Raw genomic sequence first — 21,960 nt, 5'->3', positions numbered from 1 at the left:
GAAAAAAGCTCCCTAGCAGCTGAGCTCAAAGGGAAACGGATCCTAACCCATGCTGTATCTCTTCCAGATTGGCCCTGGGGGCAAGTCTGACCTTCCCCCAATCGATGGACCCACAGACATGGACCGGGGCCCCATCCTGCCAGTGCCACTGGGGATACGGCCAGTGCTGAGTAAATACAGAGTGGAGGTGATTGTCTTGGAGCACCAGTTTACCATCCAGCATTGTGTGGGACAGGACAGCGTGTCCAAGGGCCAGGAGGGATCTCTGAGGCTCTAATGACTGGATGGGGACTAAGACCAGACATCTGCACTGCAAGGACTTGTCTGTACTGGATGCACAGGGAGCAAAACAGCCCTAAGGGAACAAGATCACCCCCTTGCTGGCTTAAATGTGGGCAGCCTGGCAAGTGAAGGGCACGTGGGCTGTGAGCTGCAGCGTGGGGCACGCTAGAGACACAGCAGCTTAGGTCTGGTGAGCTGCACCCCACCAACCTCAGGCAGCAAGGGTGGGATCCCTCACGTGTGTATCTGGGTATTCAAAGGGTGATGCACCCCATCAGGGTCAGCCTTGGTGGTCTTGGGGCTGGTGGTGATCCAGCCAGTGATGTTCAGCGCGCAGTTCACACGTGGTTGTAGGTATCAGGTGAGATGCTGCTGACCACGTGTGGCTGTAGGTGTCTCTGCTCAGGTGAGGTGCTGCTGACCAGATCTCCAGCTCCCTGAAAGGATCCCAGCTCCTGCTCTCCCAGACATTTGCACCTGGTTGAATAAATTCCCTCCTGCTGATGTGCAAGGTGAAGGTGTCTATGGGGAAGCAGGAGGGGGAGAAATCTCTTTAGGGGGATTTTGAGCACAGCGGAAGAGGAGAGGCTGGTTTCACAGCATCCCAGAGCTGTGGGGGTTGGGAGGGACCTCCAGAGATCATCAGGACCAACTCCCTGCCCAAGCAGGGTCCCTAGGACAGGGGCTGGAATCTCTCCAGAGAAGGAGACTCCACACCCCCTGGGCAGCCTGTCCCAGTGACACTGATGCCATTTTGACCAAATGATGCCAGAGCTGAATCAAGAGCCACTGTGGATGGACAAGGCCAGTCTGGTTCTTGCTCCACCAAATCCCATGGCAGAAAAATGGCTAGAAAGGGAGAAAGGCAGGAAAAGGAGTCGAGGGCAGGGGGTTGGAGAGCTTGGGCTGCTGCAGATCAAATGTAGGGTGGATTACATAGCACGTCAGGGAGAGACTTTGCAGCAGCCCTGAGCCTCATGCAGTGGGAGAAGATACCAGAGGGATCCACCACTGCCTGGGTGCTGACAGTCACAGCAGGGTCTCTGCTCCTGGAGGATGTGAAGAGCCAACCAGCCCCTCTGGCTCCAGCCAGGGGATGTCACTCTCCCATTAATGCTCTTCCCTCTCCTCTTCCTGCCCTAGATCTTGTTTTGGGGGCTGAGGGATCTGAAGAGGGTGAACCTGGCCCAGGTGGACCGGCCCCGTGTGGACATCGAGTGTGCTGGGAAGGGGGTCCAGTCAGCCCTCATCCAGAACTACAAGAAGAACCCCAATTTCAGCACCCTGGTCAAGTGGTTCGAAGTGGTGAGTGTTTCCTCTTCCCCGCCCCGAGCCCTCAGCTGAAACTCAGGGGGTTTTGGAGCCCAAACAATGGCTCCTGGCTCTTTCCTTCAATTGCACCACAGCAGTGGAAGATGTGAGCTCCATCCCAGCTGGACACAGCCTTTCTCTGGGGGATCCCCAGATGCTGGAGATGTACCAGACCTCTTCCTCCAACACAGTCCCTGCTTTAGTCCCTTTAGTTGGCCTTTCCAACTACAGAACCACAGAACCCCAGGCTGGTGGGGGTTGGCAGGGACCTCTGGAGATTATCCAGTCCAGCCCCTTGCTAAAGCAGGGTCACCTTGAGTAGGTTGCATAGGATCATGTCTGGAGGCCAGTGGGTCTGGGGAGGTAATTGTGCCCCTGTACTCGGCATTGGTGAGGCCAAACCTTGAGTACTGGGACCAGTTCTGGGCTCCTCAGCATCAGAAGGACAGGGAGGTCCTGGAGCGAGTGCAGAGAAGGGCAACCAGGCTGGGGAAGGGGCTGGAGGGCAAATCCTCTGAGGAGCAGCTGAGGGAGCTGGGGGTGTTGAGCCTGGAGAAGAGGAGGCTGAGGGGAGCCCTTCTCCCCACCTCCCCTGCCCTGCCAGGAGGGTGCAGAGAGGTGGGTGATGGTCTCTGCAGCCAGGGGCCAGGAGCTGGGCCAAGGGGCAATGGGCTCAAGCTGCCCCAGGGCAGGGTCAGCTCAGCTGGGAGGGCAAAGTTCTTCCCTGGCAGACTTGTGGGGCTGTGGCACAGGCTGCCCAGGGAGGGGCTGAGTCCCCAGCCCTGGGGGTGTTGAACAGGGGGGAGATGAGGTGCTGAGAGATCTGGGGCAGCACAGGATGGGATTGGTTGGACTCGATGATCTTCAAAGGTCTTTTCCAACCTTGGGATTCTGTGATTCTGAGGGGTTTGGGTTCTCTCCTCAACATCTCTGGGCTCTCCCCAAACCTGACATCCCACAGCCCATAACCAGCACACCTTTGCTTCCCAGGACCTCCCAGAGAATGAGTTGCTCCATCCCCCCCTCAACATCCGGGTGGTGGACTGCAGGGCTTTCGGGCGCTACACCCTGGTGGGGTCCCACGCCGTCAGCTCCCTGAGGAAGTTCATCTACCGCCCGCCAGACAAGAAAGCTCAGCACTGGAACATGACAGGTACCAGCCTGGGGCCATGGGGACCTGCCTGGCGTGGGGCATGGGTGGGGTAATGGGCGTGGAGAGGAGAAAGATGGGTAGAGGGGGTAGGGGGGTTGTGAGGACTGTGGGATATGAGCTGCTTGTGGGGTTTGGCAAGCAGTGATCCAGGGTTTGGGTCAAGGGGGTGAGGAGGTGTGGGGTGTGAAGCCACCATGCCCCAACCACCATCCCATCTATCAGCACCAGAGAAGGGCCCACAGGAAAACCCATCACAACACCACTTTCCCTGCACCCAGCAGAGCAGACAAGGGCTTGGTGAGCCACAGGAGTTCTCCTCTCCTCCCAGCCCGTGGTGGAGGTGGAGGCACTGCTGGCTGGATAGAGAGAGAGGAGACCTGTGGGGTGATTGCCAAGGGCCATCCCTGGTTGCAGCCAGAGGTCTGGATCTGTCATCTTTGCGGATGACACCAAGCTGAGTGGGGTGGTCGACACCCCAGAAGGAAAGGAGCCATCCAGAGGGATCTTGACAGGCTGGAAAGATGGGCCTGGGGGAACCTGATGAGGTTCAACACTGCCAAGTGTCAGGTGTTGCACTTGGGATGGAAGAATCCCAAACACAGATACAGACTGGGAGAAGAGCTCCTGGAGAGCAGCCCTGAGGAGAAGGACTTGGGGATTGTGGTGGATGAGAAGCTTGACATGAGCCAGCAGTGGCTTTTGCAGCTCGTAGGGCCAATGGGATCCTGGGCTCCATCAGGAGAGGAGTGGCCAGCAGGGACAGGGAGGGGATTGTCCCTCTCTGCTCTGCCCTCCCCAGCTGGAGTCCTGTGGCCAGAGCTGGGGCCCAACACAAGGAAGATGTGGAACTGTTGGAGAGGGTTCAGAGGAGCCACGGGGATGATTAGAGGGCTGGAGCAGCTCCCCATGGAGAGAGGCTGAGGGAGCTGGGCTGGGTCAGCCTGGAGAAGAGAAGGCTGTGGGGGGACCTCACTGCAGCCTCCCCGTCCCTGAAGGGACCCCAGGAACAGGAGGGGAATGGGCTTGTTAAAGGGCAGAGCCTGGCAGGACAAGGGGCTGGAGTGAAGCTGGAGGAGGGAAGGGGGAGAGGAGAGACTGGGGGGAAGTTCTGTGCAGAGAGAGTGGTGAGGGGCTGGAAGGGGCTGCCCAGAGAGGGGGTGGGTGCCCCGTCCCTGGGGGTGTTCCAGGCCAGGTTGGCTGGGGCCCTGGGCACCCTTGTGTAGCTCCAGGCCTGGAGGTTGGTGTCCCTGCCTGTGGCAGGGGGTTGGAGCTCTGGGACCCTCGGGGTCCCTCCCAACCCAGACCATTCTATCATTCTATGAGTCTATGATTCTATGATGATCTGTGGTTGCAGCCGTGCCAGGTGCTACTTTACGGGCACTCACCATCTCCTCCTCCCCTCTGGACGCTGGTGCAGGTGACAAGAGTCTCTTTCCTCACCACCTGCTGCCTGTTGCTCTGGAAGGGTTTCTAATCCTGCTGTGAGGGGCTCTGCTCCTTTCCTCCATTCCTCTCTGAGCAAGGTGGTCACACACACCCCCCACTCCTGCCTGAACCCTGTCAGACCTCACCTGAGCTCTCAGTTCCTACTCTGCTCTCTCCTTCTCTCCTGTTCCTCCTCCCCCTGTCCCCTGCCCAGCTAAACACCTCCATGGCCACCTGGCAGTGCCCAACACGTCCCGTCGCTCTCGCCCCGCAGGGGAGATCATTGTCAGTGTGGAACCTGAGGCTCCCATCAGGAAGATGGAGACGATGGTGAAGCTGGAAGCTGTGAGTAGCTGTGTGTCAGCACCCCCTCAGCATCTCCTTCCTCACAGAGCTGTGGGGCTTTGAGGGCTTCCACCCCAACCAGAGGCTGCCTTGTCCTGCTGAGTGGGGATTCGGGCTGCTGGTGGCAGTGGAAGGGCTTTGGAAGTCCTACAAATTGGCACCTCTCTCTCTCTGCTTGCTGCCTGGAAATGGACTGTCCTGGGTTATGCAGTTGAAACAGCTTGATGTTTCCCTTCCAAAGCAGTTCAGATGGGAGTGGGCACCCATGAGCACAACCCTCTCTCTGGTGGTGGCCAGTGGAGACCTCCCAAGTGACCCATCAGAAGTTCTCCACCTGCACAGTCCAGCAACCCCCCCCTTCCAAAGCACTGAGCTGTCTCTGTGAGCAGCCCTGGTCACCCTGGTGCCTTTTCCTTTTCACAGCAGTTTTGAGGCACTCAGGTGTCTTTGTCAGCTCTTTGAAACACCCACTTGGTGATCCAGATGGGTGGTCAGCCTGGTGTCCCAACCCCTGACCAGCCATAGAGGGCACAGCAGATGCACAGGGCACAGAGCTGATCCAGGCACACAGGAGGTCTGAGGCAACCAAAGCTCTTCAGATCTCTTGTTCTTGCCCTGAATGTTTGGCACTGTGCATTGGAGAGGCAGAATGTCACAGAATCACAGGCTGGTCACAGTTGGCAGGGACCTCTGGAGACCCCCCAGTGCCACCCCCAGAGCAGGGTCCCCTCGAGCTGCACAGGACAGCGCCCAGGATCAGGGGTTGGGGTGGCTCCAGGGATGGAGGGAGACTCCCCAACCTCTCTGGGCAGCCTGGCCCAGGGCTCTGCCACCCTCCCAGCACACAAGTTCCTCCTCAGGCTCAGGGGGAACTTCCCCTGCTCCAGTCTGTGCCCACAGCCCCTTGGCCTGTCCCTGGGCACCGCTGGATCTTCTTTCAGGGTGTTTGTTTCCCTCACCCTTGGTGAGCTGGCTGTGGCTTCTGAGGTGTGCTTGTGCCAGTGCGTGTGTCTGTTCTCAGCTGAGGCTGCTCCACTAACCTGCTCTCCCTCTCCCTGTTCCCTGGGCGGCAGAACTCGGATGCAGTGGTGAAGGTGGATGTGGTAAGTGATGGACCTGCTCTGCATCCCTGCTCCCAACCCTGTGCTCCTTACCCAGCCCTTCTGTGTGGCTTTCAATACATCAGTGTCCCCACCAACCCCAGGATAGGTCAGGACCAGCACCCCTTCCTCCCAAGTTGACATCCCAGAGGCAGAGCAGGGTTGTCTCATCAACAGACAGGACAGTGGCCTGGTCCTTGCAGATGGAGAAGCTCTTTGTGGCCAGAACTCCTCTGCCCCAGGAGGACCAGGTTGTGGGAGGGATGCTGGGTGTTCCCACCACAACCAGATACCAGCTGCAGAAGGATTTATGGCAGCATGGAGCAGCCCCAGGGCCCTTTGCTGGGCAGGGGGAGGATTGCTGCTGCTCAAGGCTCGGGTGCAGTCACCTGGAAGATGCATGGGTGGAAGGGATGGTGGGCAGGAGGGGATGTCTCCAGACTCTGTCTCTCTCTGGAGCCTTGAGCATCTTCCTCAGTGCCTGAGGGGAAGTTCTACTGAGGCCACCCAACTGCCTTCGGGGCTGCTTCACCCACCACCTCTGCACTTGAAGAGATGTTTCACGTCCACCTGATCCCTCCTCTCCCCCCCTTTGCCTCCCTTGTCCCTGCAGTCTGAGGAAGAGAAGGAGAAAAAGAAAAAGAAGAAGAAAGGAGGAGGAGGAGGAGGAGGAGAGGAAATAGAAGAGGAGGAGCCCGATGAGAGCATGCTGGACTGGTGGTCCAAGTATTTTGCTTCAATTGAGACTATGAAGGAGGTGGGTGCTGAGCAGAGGAGGGGAGTGTGTAGGGGTGAGAGGAAAATGTTTCCTGCCTGAGTGGTCTCACCTGTTTCCAGCGACTTCCCAAGGTGTGGTGAAGTCCTGAGCTCCTCACTAACCTTGTCCAACTGTCAGCAAGGCTTTAGTTAGGGCAGAGACTGGCAGGACAAGGGGCTGGAGTGAAGCTGGAGGAGGGAAGGGGGAGAGGAGAGACTGGGGGGAAGTTCTGTGCAGAGAGAGTGGGGAGGGGCTGGAAGGGGCTGCCCAGAGAGGGGGTGGGTGCCCCGTCCCTGGGGGTGTTCCAGGCCAGGTTGGCTGGTGCCCTGGGCACCCTTGTGTAGCTCCAGGCCTGGAGGTTGGTGTCCCTGCCTGTGGCAGGGGGTTGGAGCTCTGGGACCCTTGGGGTCCCTCCCAGCCCAGCCCAGGCTGGGATTCTATGATTTATCCCTGGCAGAGCTGAGCAGGATTCCTTTTCCTTGAGTGCCCTCTGGGTGGACTGGTGTCTCCTCAGACACGGTCAGCGCTCAGGGCTGCACTCAGCAGCTTTGATTTAGCCCAGGAAGGGAGAGCTGTGGGCCTGGCTTGGGCATTCCCAGTGCTCAGCCCACTCTCTGCTTCATTTCTCCCCCCAGCAACTCCGGCAGCAGGAAGCAGCAGCAGCAGAAGCTGAGGAAAAGGAAGAAATGGAGATGGCAGAGGGTAAGCAGGTCATGGACTAGAGATGGATCATGGCAGGGAAAGGTGGGACCAGGTCTCCTTTTGGTGGTTGAAAACCCCTTTTTGGAGCTGTTGCTCTTCTACCAAACCAGCTGTGTTGTGTATCCACAGAAACACAGAATAATCAGGGTTGGAGGGAGCTCTGGAGACCCCCCAGACCCACCCCCAGAGCAGGGTCCCCTCGAGCTGCACAGGACAGCGCCCAGGATCAGGGCTTGGGGTGGCTCCAGAGGGAGGAATACTGTGTCCAAGTGATGCAAACAAGTGACCAGGATCCACTGTTGTCCATTTTTGGGCACTGACTGGTTAACATGTTGTTCAGAGGTGTGCAGGTACGTTAGTGATAGGACTCTGGGCTTGAGTCTGTGGAGCATCCCAAGAAACAGATGCTCCTAGATCTCCTCTGCTCTGCCCTGGCCAGGCCCCAGCTGGAGTGTTGTGTCCAGTGCTGGGCTCCCTGGGATCAAACAGCCAGGGATCTCCTGGAGAGAGTCCAGAGGAGGAGGGCTCTGAACAGCTTCTCCCTGGGCTTGCTTCTTATGGCAGGGCTGTTAGGGGGGATGTTTTGTGTCCCCCATGGTTTTCTTCCTTCCTTCTGTGAAGAATCCATTTACCCTTGGCCCTCCCATTCCTTCCTCCTTCCTCCTCCCCATTAAGTCCTTGTCTGTTGTCATTTGTCTGTTACCATCTGCATCACCCAGCGGCCATGAAAGCTGGCAGAGACCCCAAGAGATGGGGACTGCAGAGGTGGGAGACGTTCCCTCAGAATGTGCCTTTCCAGGCAGCCTGTTCCCAGTGCAGCTGATGCCCAGGGCTGTTGGATGCTCTCAGGGCAGCTGGTGTCCAGGGCTGTTGGATGCTCTCAGGGCAGCTGATGCCTGTGGCTGTTGGTTGCTCTCAGGGCAGCTGATGCCCAGGGCTGTTGATTGCTCTCAGGGCAGCTGATGCCTGTGGCTGTTGGTTGCTCTCAGGGCAGCTGATGCCCGTGGCTGTTGGATGCTCTCAGGGCAGCTGATGCCCGTGGCTGTTGGTTGCTCTCAGGGCAGCTGATGCCCAGGGCTGTTGGATGCTCTCAGGGCAGCTGATGTCCTGGGCTGTTGGATGCTCTCAGGGCAGCCGATGACCAGGGCTGTTGGTTGCTCTCAGGGCAGCTGATGCCCAGGGCTGTTGGATGCTCTCAGGGCAGCTGATGCCCGTGGCTGTTGGTTGCTCTGAAGTGCAGCTGATGCCCAGGGCTGTTGGATGCTCTCAGGGCAGCTGATGCCCAGGGCTGTTGGATGCTCTCATTGCAGCTGATGTCCATGGCTGTTGGTTGCTCTCAGGGCAGCTCTTGTCCAGGGCTGTTGGTTGCTCTCAGGGCAGCTGATACCCAGGGCTGTTGGATGCTCTCAGGGCAGCTGATGCCTGTGGCTGTTGGTTGCTCTCAGGGCAGCTGATGCCCAGGGCTGTTGATTGCTCTCAGGGCAGCTGATGCCTGTGGCTGTTGATTGCTCTCAGGGCAGCTGATGCCCGTGGCTGTTGGATGCTCTCAGGGCAGCTGATGCCCGTGGCTGTTGGTTGCTCTCAGGGCAGCTGATGTCCTGGGCTGTTGGTTGCTCTCAGGGCAGCTGGTGTCCAGAGTTGTTGGATGCTCTCAGGGCAGCTGATGTCCATGGCTGTTGGTTGCTCTCAGGGCAGCTCTTGTCCAGGGCTGTTGGATGCTCTCAGGGCAGCTGATGCCCAGGGCTGTTGGATGCTCTCAGGGCAGCCGGTGTCCAGGGCTGTTGGTTGCTCTCAGGGCAGCTGATATCCCAGGCTGTTGGATGCTCTCAGGGCAGCCGATGCCCAGGGCTGTTGGATGCTCTCAGGGCAGCTGATGTCCTGGGCTGTTGGATGCTCTCAGGGCAGCCGATGACCAGGGCTGTTGGTTGCTCTCAGGGCAGCTGATGTCCTGGGCTGTTGGATGCTCTCAGGGCAGCTGGTGTCCAGAGTTGTTGGATGCTTTCAGCCCCAAACAACCTGTCATTGCAGCTGGTCATGGGCAACACCTCTTTATGGGCAGCTGCCTGTGCTCTGGTGCTGGGTGACAAGCACTGTCCTCCCTGGGATACCTTATGCTGGGGTTTTATTCTCCAGGCAGCAGGAAAAGTCTCCAGTAGAAGGAAGACAAACGATGCTTTGGGCAGGGTCAGGTCTTCTTAGTGCTGTTGAATCTGTTGGAGCTTGACAGAGCCCAGCTTCAGTCCATGGTTTGTAGCCCTCCAAAGGACTTCTGCTCAGGTTGGCTCTGGAAGCTCACTGCACAGAGGCTTCTGGGCTCCTGGAGATGCTGTGACTCTGGCCAGAGTCACGGGAAGGCAGAGGGCTGGGCTGGGCATTGCAGGCAGCAGCACTGTCAGCTTTCATGCTGCTGTTTGAAGGGCTTGATCAAAGTCCCTCCACCCCTTCTCACCCTCATTTCCATCTCCTCCCTCCCTGCTGCTTTCCCCCTGGACTCAGAGATCAAACTTGATGACTCTCCCATGAAAGGCTCCAAGGGTCAGGTGAAGAGCAAGGAGAAGTACAAGGCACCCAAAGATGAGAAGAAGAAGAAGCAACAGCCAGTTCCTGAGCTTCCCGAGAAGAAGACCAAGCAGAAGATTGATGAGCTGAAGGTGGGTATGTCAGCAGCAGAGGAGAAGACCCTGCCTGCCTGGGAGTCTGGCAGGATGGCAGTCCAGACAGTGAGGTCAGAGCAGGAGGGATCAACCCGGCCTGAGGCACATTGCCTGAGGGTCATCTTGAACATAGAATCATAGAATCATAGACTGGGCTGGGTTGGGAGAGACCCCAAGGGTCCCAGAGCTCCAACCCCCTGCCACAGGCAGGGACACCAACCCCCAGCCCTGGAGCTACACAAGGGTGCCCAGGGCCCCAGCCAACCTGGCCTGGAACACCCCCAGGGACGGGGCACCCACCCCCTCTCTGGGCAGCCCCTTCCAGCCCCTCACCACTCTCTCTGCACAGAACTTCCCCCCAGTCTCTCCTCTCCCCCTTCCCTCCTCCAGCTTCACTCCAGCCCCCTTGTCCTGCCAGTCTCTGCCCTTCAACAAGCCCATTCCCCTCCTGTTCCTGGGGTCCCTTCAGGGACGGGGAGGCTGCAGTGAGGTCCCCCCACAGCCTTCTCTTCTCCAGGCTGACCCAGCCCAGCTCCCTCAGCCTCTCTCCATGGGGAGCTGCTCCAGCCCTCTAATCATCCTTGTGGCCTCCTCTGAACCCTCTCATCTATGTGAGATGAAGGGCTTGGGAAGCCCGTTGCCCCAACACTTCTCCCCTAGGTGAGATGTGCCTTGGGACTGCCAGCTGGGCTCCACAGCCTGAAGGAGCAGATTCTGAGGTTCAGCGGGGGTTTTGTGAAGGGTGGGGGACAGCCACCTTGCCCACTCATCCAAGCCTCCATCCTGGATGCTGTCAGTCCAGGGTGGAGGTGCTTGTGGCCTCAAGGTCCAGCCCAGTGACCCTGAAGATCCTTTCCCTTTCTGGAGAACCGGGCACTGATGTGCCCATGTCCCCTCCGAGCGGACTTGGGCAGTCACCACCTTCTCTCTAATTAACCTCACGCCCCTCCTTTAACCTCCTGCCACTTCAGGTCTTCAACAAAGAGCTGGAAACAGAGTTTGATAACTTTGAGGACTGGCTGCACACCTTCAACCTGCTCCGCGGGAAGATCGGGGACAATGATGACAACGCCACGGAGGAGGAGAGGATAGTGGGGAGGTTCAAAGTGAGTTTGGCTGCTGGGTCGGGCCAGGGAGGGTAGCTTGGGAAGCCAACAGGTTTCTCTGCTGAAGCTGGTTGGGCAGGAAGGGGTTGGATGCAATAGGAACCATATTGTGTTGACTCAGGTCTTGGCACCTTGCAGGGAGGGGGAACCTCCAAGGAGAGCCCCAAAAACGAGACAGCTTTAAAGATCTTGTCCACAGAGGTGGTGGTCTGTGGGCAAACAGATCCTTGATGACTCTTACAGAAGGCCAAGGGAAAAGTGGATCCTCTTTCTAACCCACTGTGGAAATAAGTCGTGCTCTGGGTCATCTCCTTGTTCACCAACACCAGTCACCTAGGCCAAGGCCGTGGTGCACCATTGCCAGTCACAGAATCCCAGCCTGGTCTGGGCTGGGAGGGACCCCAAGGGTCCCAGAGCTCCAACCCCTGCCACAGGCAGGGACACCAACCTCCAGGCCTGGAGCTACACAAGGGTGCCCAGGGCCCCAGCCAACCTGGCCTTGGACACCCCCAGGGACGGGGCACCCACCCCCTCTCTGGGCAGCCCCTTCCAGCCCCTCACCACTCTCTCTGCACAGAACTTCCCCCCAGTCTCTCCTCTCCCCCTTCCCTAAGGTGAGGTAGCAGCACATCTACCAGCTACCTGGTTCTTGAACAAGAGCCCTTTTGATGGTGAGATCCTGGCCAGGTAACTCCTGCTGATGCCAGTTTTACTCTTTGGAGATGAGATGAGCAGCAGTTCCCCACCGTAGGATGAGATGCTTGGGCAGCACAGATAGCAGCAGCCTTTCATGTGGTTGTTCCCAGATGTTCCAGACCATCCCTTGTCGAGCCCTTTCGTTCCCACCACTTTGTCCTCCTAACAGTTTCACTGTTGGAGACCCCAACCCATGAGCACCTTGCTAGTCTGATTCCTTTGCAGACCTCCTTCCCCTTGTCCAATCTCTCTGCTCATGGTTGCAAGCCCTGACGAGGTGCTCGTGTGGTGGAAGAGTTTTCCAGATGTGGTTTGTCTTCTCCAGCATGTGGCTGGAAAGAAGGATGTTGAGTTGGGCCCTCAGGATGGGTGCTTGGGGGTGGGTCTGAGCCCTTGGGCTTGTGCCCAGTGCTGGGCTCCCTGGGATCAACCAGCCAGGGATCTCCTGGAGAGAGTCCGGAGGAGGGACAGAGATGCTGAAGGGCCTGGAGCATCTCCCCTGGGAGGAAAGGCTGAGGGAGCTGGGGCTGTTCAGCCTGCAGAGAAGAGCCTGAGAGGGGATCTGATCACTGGGGATCAAGAGCTGAAGGGTGGGACCCAGGGGGCCATGGGCAGCCTCTGCTCAGTGTCTGTGGGGACAGGACAAGGGGCGATGGGCTCAAGCTGGAGCCCAGGGAGTTCCCCCCAATGTGGGGAAGAACTTCTTCCCAGTGAGGGTGAGGGAGCCCTGGGCCAGGCTGCCCAGGGGGTGTGGAGTCTCCTTCTCTGCAGAGATCCCAGCCCCTGTCCCAGGGACCCTGCTTGGGCAGGGGGTGGGACCCCAGGGGCTCTGGGGGGCCCTTCCCACCCCTCCAGCCCTGTGACCCTGCCTCCCACGTGGCTCTGCACTCCCTTGCACTAGGGCTCCCTGTGTGTCTACAAAGTGCCTCTCCCTGACGATGTCACCAAGGAGACAGGACACGACCCCACCTTCGGCATGTTCCAGGGCATCCCGAGCAACGACCCCATCAACGTGCTGGTCCGAGTCTACGTCGTGCGAGTAAGTGTCACCCTGGGGGGTGCTGAGAGGGGACCCTGGGCTCCCTCCCACCGAGCACACCCAGCAACTGGTCCCAGAGCCGCGGGGATGCTGGTTTTGAGCACTCCCTGGGTCAGGGTCAGGGACTTGGCACGAGGACTGAAGCAACTCGGTGGTGGGGACTTGAGTGGTGTCTCCACAGCCACGTGCCCTGAGCACTGGGGGCAAGCCAGACACGAGCTCCTGCCAGATCCAGAGACCCAGAGGCCTCTCTTCTGGTCCGTGGGGTGAACTGTCCTAGTGCTTCACTCAAGTGGATCCTTTGGATCAGCCTGGGCAGTGAGGGGCTGGTTCCTCACCCAGCCACAACGCTTCAGTGAAGCACATGCAGAGCAGGATGGGAGCTGTCCCAGCCTTGTAGACCTGGTTGAAGGACACAGGACCTCCTGGAACATGCACTGAGTGATTACTGACTGGATACAGCTAATGCACACTTCTTTATACTGCCTGTCCCCTGGAAAAAGTCCTTTCCTGGCCCCTGCTAATCATCCTTGTGTCCCCAGGCATGTGAGACACTGTAGCCAGGCTCAGAAGGACCACAGTCCTGCTGAAAGTTCCTGGGCCTCCCTTTGTCACCTCCCTGTCCCAGTGTTTTACAAGCACAACCTACTTTTGGCTACATTTCCCCCTCTCCTGGTTCTCCATCCAGTGCTGCAGCCTGGTGTCCAAAGGGGTTCTGAGTCTCCCATCCACCCCCAACAGACTGAGGTGCCTGTTCAGCACCGACCACCACCACGTGTTGGTGTCCTTGAAGGGCATCTGCTGCCATGTGCCAGGATGGGGTTGGGAGTGGAGAGTTTGGGGATGCTGCCCCCCCCTTCATGGGGAGAAGCCAGAAGCTCCTGGCCCTAATGTAATGGGTCAGGAGACCCAGAGGGGAAGGGTCAGTCTTCCTGACCCCTTGGTCAGGTTGTTGCTCTGGGTCTTTCTTTAGAGGAGCCTGTTTCTTTCCACTGATGAGGGAGATGCCAAAGGAGACTCTGGTTGTGTCTCTGAGCAGACACAGCCAACCCCAGCCCCTCCACAAGCCAGGGCAGGGGTTAAACCATGGCAGACTCATCCCCTGTTTAAAGCAAGCCACTCTATGCAGGAGGACCAAAGAGCTTAACCACGTGCCTATGGCCAGGCAGGGCCTTGGGGTGGAGAATAGAGATGCCCCCTCCCAAATTCTTTGCTACTGTGGGTATCACAGAGGTGTCTTCTCTATTCCCTCCAGGCCACAGACCTTCACCCAGCTGACATCAATGGGAAAGCTGACCCCTATATTGCCATCAAGCTGGGCAAGACAGACATCAAGGACAAGGAGAACTACATCTCCAAGCAGCTGAACCCTGTCTTTGGGAAGTGAGTTGCCACCAGCCCTGGCACCTGTCTGTGCCTTTAGAAGGGCTGTGCTAAGCCTGAGCTGAGCTTGCCCAACCCTTGGGTCTGCACCCCCCCCACCACCACCCCATAGCCAAGAGATGGGACTCATGGCACAGACCTTCCCTTGCAAGCAGTGTAGGGCAGCCCCAGTTCTGCTCCCCATCCCTCCTGGCCTGCTGTGTGGCCAGTGTCAAAGAGGTGGCTGAGAGGTCCACATCTGATGAAGATTAAGGACCTGCCCCAGCAGCCATGGGGCTGGATTCCAGGGAGAGCTGGATTCCAGGGAGAGCACATCCTAGATCCCCAGTGACACACAGACAGGGCTGCTGGCATCCAGGTCAACCAACCCCCCCTGTGTCATCTCCTCCCTGGGGCTGGTGGAGCTGACACAACCCACACAGAGGTTTAATTCAGCCCCTTTCAACGTGGTGGGTGCAGATCAAACACACCTACAGAGCAGAGGAACCCCCCCCTCACCCACATGTCCACCCTGGGCAGAACCCAAACCCTCCAGCCCTTCCCCCTAACCTGTTCTGCCCTGGCCCAGGTCCTTTGACATCGAGGCCACCTTCCCCATGGAGTCCATGCTGACAGTGGCCATCTACGACTGGGACTTGGTGGGGACCGACGACCTCATTGGGGAGACCAAGATTGACCTGGAGAACCGCTACTACAGCAAGCATCGGGCTACCTGTGGGGTGTCACAGGCTTACTCCATGTATGAGCAAAGCTTTCCCTGCCCAGCCTCCTCCCTGCACCCATGCCCAGCTCATCTCCCACACCCAGCCTAGATTTCCTGGAGGAATCTCCTAGATGGGGGAGTTTGTTGCCTGCTGGTGGAGGGGGTCCCTGCTGTACCCGTACCCCTAAGACAGGGAGTGTGACCCTCGCAGCTGGGCAGCAGTGGATTGGGTTGTAAGGAGCCCAGGGCAGGGAGAAATGGGCTGGGAAGCACTGGTGGGGCTGGGTAGAGGTGGGAGAGCAGAGCAGGGCTGAAGGAGCTTCAGGAGTCAAGTGGGGGGGTGCTGGGCACTTGGGGTCTGAGTCAGCACAGAGTGATGGGGCTGGGGTGGAAGGGACCCACTGGAGCACAGGGATGGGGCTCAGAGGGACCTGCTCTGCTCTGAAGGTTCATGCTGCCCACCTCAGACCCTTCCCCTGTGGATCCTGGGTCCTTCATGGCAGCAGAGGGGAGCAGGACTGGGTTTCCCCTCCAGATCTTGCTGACCTTGGCTGACCTTGGCCTTCCTGTTGACAGACACGGTTATAACACCTGGCGGGACCCCATGAAGCCCTCCCAGATCCTGTCCAAGCTCTGCAAAGAGGGCAAGGTGGACGGGCCACACTTTGGGCCAGGAGGGAGAGTCAAGGTTGCCAACAGGGTCTTCACCGGCCCCACGGAGATAGAGGATGAAAACGGTACCTGCCCCAGGGGAGGAAGGTGGTGGAGGGGACCCAGGGGTCTGGGGTTGTCCCCCCATCATCCCAGATGGGAGACAGAGGTAGTGGCCCCATCACCCCAAAGCAGCACCACCGTCACACTCCATCCACCACCTTGAAATGGACCTTCCCAGTGTCTGGCCAGTCGGTGTCTTCTAGACCACCCAGGCCAGTGGGTGCTCTCAGAGTCGCTCCTGGGTGTCTGCAGCACCAGAGCTGCTTTGGAACAGCTCCTCCTGGGACTGTGTGCCCAGGGAGCAGTGAAGACACCCCACCCTGGCCTTTCTGGGGGGTTGGGAAGCCATTCTCCATGCAGCTGCATCCCCAAGCACTGGCTGTGGTCCAGTGTGTGCCCAAGAGAGATGGAGGCAAGCTGGGAGGGGTGAAGAAGAGGAGGTCACTGTCCAAGGACATGGAGCTCGTCCAGCCTCTGGGCCAGTGCAGACTGGGGAGGGGGGTCTGGACCTCCTGTGCCCTTGGAGTAGGGGTGGAACAGGGTGGTTCTGCTGTCCCTGGTGCCTCTGCCTGGCTCCCCAAGCTGAGCCTGGGTCCCCTCCTTGCCCACACACAGGCCAGAAGAAGCAGACAGACGAACACCTGGCCCTGACCGTGCTGCATCACTGGGAGGACGTCCCACGGGCCGGCTGCAGGCTGGTCCCTGAGCACGTGGAGACACGGCCCCTGCTCAACCCCGACAAGCCAGGCATCGAGCAGGTCCTCAGCCTCCCAGAGCACAAACAGGCAGCCCCCTGACCCCCTCCCCATGCCTGTGCGCCTTGGGCATGCCAGGAGACCCTTCTGCAGGGGGTTGGAGGGGTAGAAAGGGTCTCCTGGCGTGGAGGAGCCTTGCCCCACGTCTGGACTGGGCAGACTGGTGTTGAAGGGCAAGGGGAGCTGGAGGGGAGGGTGCTGCTGGGGAAGGAGGTTGTGGGGGGGGTGTGCTGGAAGATAGGACAGGGGGGGCTTGACTGCACCTCTCCAACCCTGCAGGGTCGGCTGGAGATGTGGGTGGACATGTTCCCCATGGACATGCCGGCGCCTGGCCCTGCCATCGACATTTCCCCCAGGAAACCCAAGAAGTAAGAGACCTGCCAGCCAGGGGGCCCTGGGGAAAGCTCAGGGCTGGGGATGGAGCCCTGCTTCCCCCCTCAGCTGCTGCTCCATTGCCCAGCCTGGCCCTCTGCCTGGGCGCCTCAACCGTGCTGCTCCCAGGACTGAAGGGTGGGAGATGGCAGGGGCAGAGATGGGTGGTACCCTCCCTCTTCCATCCCCTGCAGCTCCTGACCTCTCTCATCCTCACAGGCCAGGAAGTTCAGTTGTCACCCAGGCCCCAGCCCAGAGTTGGGGCAGAGCAGCCCTGACCCCCCTCCCAGGCAGGGGTGGGGTTAACCCAGGGTGAGGCATCCCTGGGCTGTTGGATGGGCCCTTCCCAGGAGCTGAGGGGGGCTGGGACACAGCTGCTCACTCCAGGCAGGACAGAACAAGCAACAGGGAGTGGAATGAAGATCTCCCCTCTCCCCTCTCCCCTCTCCCCTCTCCCCTCTCCCCTCTCCCCTCTCCCCTCTCCCCTCTCCCCTCTCCCCTCTCGCCTCTCGCCTCTCGCCTCTCCCCTCTCCCCCCTCCCCTCTCCCCTCTCCCTCTCAGCATCCCTCCTGGCCTCACCTTTACCTTCCCCTGCCCAACTGTGTCCTTGGGACCCTTTTCCCACCCCCAAGGCTGGGCCACAGGGCAGCACTGGGCATCCTGGGGGGAGTCTCTTCAACTCCCATGTCCAGCAGATGATGAGTTGGATGGAAAGTCCCTGGACCCTGGTGGGCAGGAGTCCCACAGCTGAGCTCAGCCAGAGGAAGATACCAGGGATTTGGGCTAAACAAAGCTGTAAATCCCCTTCCCCCCAGCCACAGGACCCCCTGGCTCTTCCAGAGAGGTGTTGTGCTTGTGGCTGAGTCTCTCTGCCACCGTCCCCCAACCTTCCTCCAGCCTTTCCCCCATGGGAGCTGCACCCTGTGAGGAACCCAGCTTCTGCTCTTCCTCCTCCTGCTCGTGATGGAGCTGCACCAAAATTCCCAGCCAAGTGCCAATGGGAACCCTCCCTGGGTCTGATGCACACAGAAGGCTGGGGGGACGTCTCCCTCTCTCTGAACCTGCTGTGCTCTTCAGCTCAGACACTGGGGAAACACCATCACCCAAAGGGCTGCCAGGCACAGGACAGGCTGCCCAGGGCAGTGATGGAGTCCCCATCCCCAGGGAGATGTGGGAGCCCTGGAGCTGTGGTGCCTGGGGACTGGGGTCAGTGGTGGGCTTGGTGCTGTGAGCTCAATGGTTGGATCTTGAGGGTCTTTCCCAACCAGCCCCCTCCCATGGCTCTAAGGGCTGTGATGCCCTGCACACTGAAAGGAGCCCCAACTCTGCCCCCATTTCTAGGGGTGGGGACACCCCCCTGCTGAGGAAGGTGGAGAAACCACAGGCTAAGGCTTTTAGCCATGACTGAGCAGGGGCTGCCCCCTCAAGCCTCTGCCTTGGGTCTTGCAGAGGTTGGGTAAATCCCCCCCCTTGCTGCTCTCCTTATTCCCCCAGCCTGATCTCAGCTCCCCTGCAGACCCCTGGGATAAGACCCCCCCCATCCCCCCAGGAGCTGCTCCCTGCCTGGCCCTGGGTTGCAGCAGCATCACCCAGCTCCCTGCTGCCCCTTTCCCTCCCCTCCTTGTCTCCTGCCAGGTACGAGCTGCGAGTGATCGTGTGGAACACGGACGAGGTCATCCTGGAGGACGACGACTACTTCACTGGGGAGAAGTCCAGTGACATTTTTGTCAGGGGGTGGGTGCCTCCCAGGGTGTCAGCAGCACCCCCTCCTCTGCTCCCCTGGGGCTGGGGGTGCTGCTGCTCACTGGAGGGGGTTAAAAGGGGGTACGACACGGGCTGTGGAGTGGGGGTAACAGCAGAATCCCAGAGCTGGAGGGGTTGGAAGGGACTCCCATGGGGTCCAACCCCCCTGCCCAAGCAGGGTCCCTGGGACAGGGTGCAGGGTTTGGTTGGGTGGGGCTGGGGGGACACTGAGGTGGGGGAGCCTGAGGGTGGTGCCCACCCAAACCGCTCTGTGACTCTATGGGGACACCCTTCTGCCCCCCAGCCCCCCCAGCAATGCTCCTTGCTCCCATCCCTCTCTTCAACATCTCCCTGCCCAGACCCCTGACAGCCCTTCTTGCATTCCTTGCTCTCAACTCCCCCTGTTCCTTCCAGAGCCCCCCTGCCCCCTGTGCCACCCCCTGGAGATGCTGCTGTGGCGATCTGAGCAGCCCCCTCCTCTTCCTCACAGCCTGTTCTGGGGGCATCCTGGCTGCACGGACAGGGGGGTCCCGTGCCCTCTCCTCCCTCCTGTGCCACCTCTCTCACCCCCACCCCGGTCCCTGCAGGTGGCTGAAGGGGCAGCAGGAGGACAAGCAAGACACAGACGTCCATTACCACTCCCTCACTGGTGAGGGCAACTTCAACTGGCGCTACATCTTCCCCTTCGACTACCTGCTGGCCGAGGAGAAGATCGTCATCTCCAAGAAGGAATCCATGTTCTCCTGGGATGAGACCGAGTACAAGATCCCAGCCCGCCTCACGCTGCAGGTCTGGGACGCCGACCACTTCTCAGCTGATGATTTCCTTGGTAAGGGGATCCCCTGAGCTGGGGAGGTGGGGAAACCAGCAGGGACCCCCCCACTGCTGGATAAGTGGGGAGCAGTGGGAGATGAGAGGAAGCCTGGATTTGACAAGGCCAAGGGCAGAGTCCTGCCCATGGGACACCCCGACCCCCAGCAGCGCTACAGGCTGGGGCAGAGCGGCTGGAGAGCTGCTGGGGAGAAGGACCTGGGGGTGTGGGGGGACTGGGACTGCCCAGGAGCCAGCAGTGTGCCCGGGGGGCCAGGAAGGCCAAGGGCATCCTGGCTTGTGTCAGAGCCAGCGTGGCCACAGGGCCAGGGCAGGGCTTGTGCCCCTGGGCTGGGCACTGGGGAGGCTGCAGCTCCAGTGCTGGGTCCAGTTCTGGGCTCCTCAGCATCAGAAGGACAGGGAGGTCCTGGAGCGAGTGCAGAGAAGGGCAACCAGGCTGGGGAAGGGGCTGGAGGGCAAATCCTCTGAGGAGCAGCTGAGGGAGCTGGGGGTGTTGAGCCTGGAGCAGAGGAGGCTGAGGGGAGCCCTTCTCCCCACCTGCCCTGCCCTGCCAGGAGGGTGCAGAGAGGTGGGCGATGGTCTCTGCAGCCAGGGGCCAGGAGCTGGGCCAAGGGGCAATGGGCTCAAGCTGCCCCAGGGCAGGGTCAGCTCAGCTGGGAGGGCAAAGTTCTTCCCTGGCAGAGTTGTGGGGCTGTGGCACAGGCTGCCCAGGGAGGGGGCTGAGTCCCCAGCCCTGGGGGTGTTTAACAGGGGGGAGATGAGGTGCTGAGAGATCTGGGGCAGCTCAGGGTGGGATTGGTTGGATTTGATGATCTCAAAGGTCTCTTCCAGCCCTGTGATTCTGTGATGTCCTACAAACCCACTTCAGATGCTCCTGGGGAGAGCAGGTGGGGTGAGGCCCCTCAAGTCTCCTCTGCTGCTGCCCAAGGGTGTCACCCATGGGGTGTCACCTTGTTCATGCTGTGAGCTTCAGGGTTTGTCCCCAGGGCAGGAGATGCTGGTCCAGCCCAGCTCCAGCCAAGGGCTCAGCAGTTTGGGGTGGGGAGGGGTGTCCCAAAATCTGTGCTCCCCTTTCTCCTGCCAGGGGCCATCGAGCTGGACCTGAACCGCTTCCCCCGGGGAGCCAAGACCTCCAAGCAGTGCAGCCTGGAGATGGTGACCAACGAGGCCGAGCTGCCCATGGTCTCCATCTTCAAGCAGAAGAGGGTGAAGGGCTGGTGGCCCTTCGTGGCCAGGGATGAGAACGATGAGCTGGAGGTCACCGTAAGGACGGGGGGGGAAGGGAGGGATTTTGCATCCTGGGCACTTTGCAGAGACCCCCAACCCCTCCCCACACCACACCCCCCCCTTGCCTCAGGTCCCCTCTGTGGCTGTACCCTGTGGGGGCTGAGGGGGGGAAGGGGGCGTTCCCCAGGGCTCAGCACAGCTCCCTGCTCCCCACAGGGGAAGGTGGAGGCTGAACTGCACCTTCTGACGGCGGAGGAGGCAGAGAAATCCCCCGCGGGGCTGGCGCGCAACGAGCCGGACCCCCTGGAGAAACCCAAGTAAGGAGGCAGCCCCTGCCCAGGGGGGTGGCTGGGGGATGCTGGGGGGTGCTCCTCCCCTCGGGGGGCAGCCAGGGTGGGGAGGTGAGGAGGGAATCACACTGGGGGATGAGGGGATGAGGGTTATGGGCTGAGGCATCTCTACTGGTCCCCCCATTGCTGCTGCTCACTGCCTGTGGTGTTTCCTCACTGCTGCTCCTCTGCCTCTCCTCTGGACTCCATCCCCTCCTCTGCCTCTCCCCTGGACTCCATCCCCTCCTCTGGACTCCATTCCCTCCTCTGGACTCCATCCCCTCCTCTGCCTCTCCCCTGGACTCCATCCCCTCCTCTGGACTCCATCCCCTCCTCTGGACTCCATCCCCTCCTCTGCCTCTCCTCTGGACTCCATCCCCTCCTCTGGACTCCATCCCCTCCTCTGGACTCCATCCCCTCCTCTGGACTCCATCCCCTCCTCTGCCTCTCCCCTGGACTCCATCCCCTCCTCTGGACTCCATCCCCTCCCCTGCCTCTCCTCTGGACTCCATCCCCTCCTCTGGACTCCATCCCCTCCTCTGCCTCTCCTCTGGACACCATTCCCTCCTCTGCCTCTCCTCTGGACTCCATCCCCTCTCCTTGGCCCACCTCCTCCTCCTCCAGATCCCATGCTCCCTCTGGAACCCACAAGCCCCACGTCTGGCACACATCCTGCTGACCCCCCTTCTCCACCCCCCTGCTGCTCCTGGCTGGGGAGGCAGGATCCCAGGGAAGGGGACCCTTCCCTTCCCTCTGCCCTGGCTGCTGTGGCTCTGCCCCCTGTGCCTTCCTTCTCCCTGCCCATAACCAGGAGCATTTGCCTCCCCTGTAGCCGCCCAGACACGTCCTTCATCTGGTTCCTGAACCCTCTCAAGTCCATCAAGTACCTGATCTGCACCCGCTACAAGTGGCTCATCATCAAAATCGTGCTGGCCCTCCTGCTGCTCATCATGATCGCCCTCTTCCTCTACAGCATGCCAGGCTACATGGTCAAGAAGCTGCTGGGGGCATGAAGCATGGGAGCACCCCCTGTGCCCCCAGCCCTGCACCAGCACTGCCCCAGGCCCCGTGCCCCTCTCCTCCCCTCAGCAGCCTCAGGGGGACGCTGGGGACGTCTCCTCCCTGCTGCTGCTGGGTCTCCTCGTTTGCATTCCTCCCCTGTGGGTCCCATTCGTGGCTTTGGCCCCAGAGAAATGGGTCTAAGAGGAGGGTGGCCAGCCCAAGGCTGAGCATCCCTCACTGGGGCTGGGAGAGGTGCCCAGCTGGCTACTGGGGGGGGGGGCTCGGAGCCCTTTGCCCACTGGTGCCTTCCCAGGAAGCTCAGCCCCAGCCC

The 21,960-nt window shown here is 60.1% G+C and overlaps 1 protein-coding gene across 1 annotated transcript in view; it reads left to right on the top strand.

Moving 5' to 3' along the window:
• OTOF (otoferlin) overlaps positions 1–21,640 on the top strand; it is a gene marked incomplete at both ends in the record, with an annotated part of 104,311 nt that extends 82,671 nt beyond the window's left edge. Inside the window, 20 exons of the mRNA XM_084261792.1 lie at positions 68–187; positions 1,426–1,587; positions 2,584–2,746; positions 4,446–4,516; positions 5,590–5,619; positions 6,230–6,373; positions 7,009–7,075; positions 9,602–9,726; positions 10,701–10,835; positions 12,433–12,570; positions 13,826–13,953; positions 14,522–14,692; positions 15,233–15,393; positions 15,986–16,128; positions 16,405–16,493; positions 18,133–18,231; positions 18,828–19,069; positions 20,156–20,334; positions 20,515–20,615; positions 21,460–21,640. Of these exons, the coding sequence (XP_084117918.1) occupies positions 68–187; positions 1,426–1,587; positions 2,584–2,746; positions 4,446–4,516; positions 5,590–5,619; positions 6,230–6,373; positions 7,009–7,075; positions 9,602–9,726; positions 10,701–10,835; positions 12,433–12,570; positions 13,826–13,953; positions 14,522–14,692; positions 15,233–15,393; positions 15,986–16,128; positions 16,405–16,493; positions 18,133–18,231; positions 18,828–19,069; positions 20,156–20,334; positions 20,515–20,615; positions 21,460–21,640 (2,649 nt within the window). The remainder of the gene's footprint in view (positions 1–67; positions 188–1,425; positions 1,588–2,583; positions 2,747–4,445; positions 4,517–5,589; positions 5,620–6,229; positions 6,374–7,008; positions 7,076–9,601; positions 9,727–10,700; positions 10,836–12,432; positions 12,571–13,825; positions 13,954–14,521; positions 14,693–15,232; positions 15,394–15,985; positions 16,129–16,404; positions 16,494–18,132; positions 18,232–18,827; positions 19,070–20,155; positions 20,335–20,514; positions 20,616–21,459) is intronic.
• Positions 21,641–21,960: the final 320 nt, after the last annotated feature.

The sequence above is a fragment of the Gallinula chloropus genome (assembly GCF_964237585.1).
Source record: "Gallinula chloropus genome assembly, chromosome: 3".
In the NCBI taxonomy this organism is placed as follows: domain Eukaryota; kingdom Metazoa; phylum Chordata; class Aves; order Gruiformes; family Rallidae; genus Gallinula; species Gallinula chloropus.
Note: the sequence above shows the minus strand (reverse complement) of the source record. Positions and strands in the feature narration are given on the sequence as shown.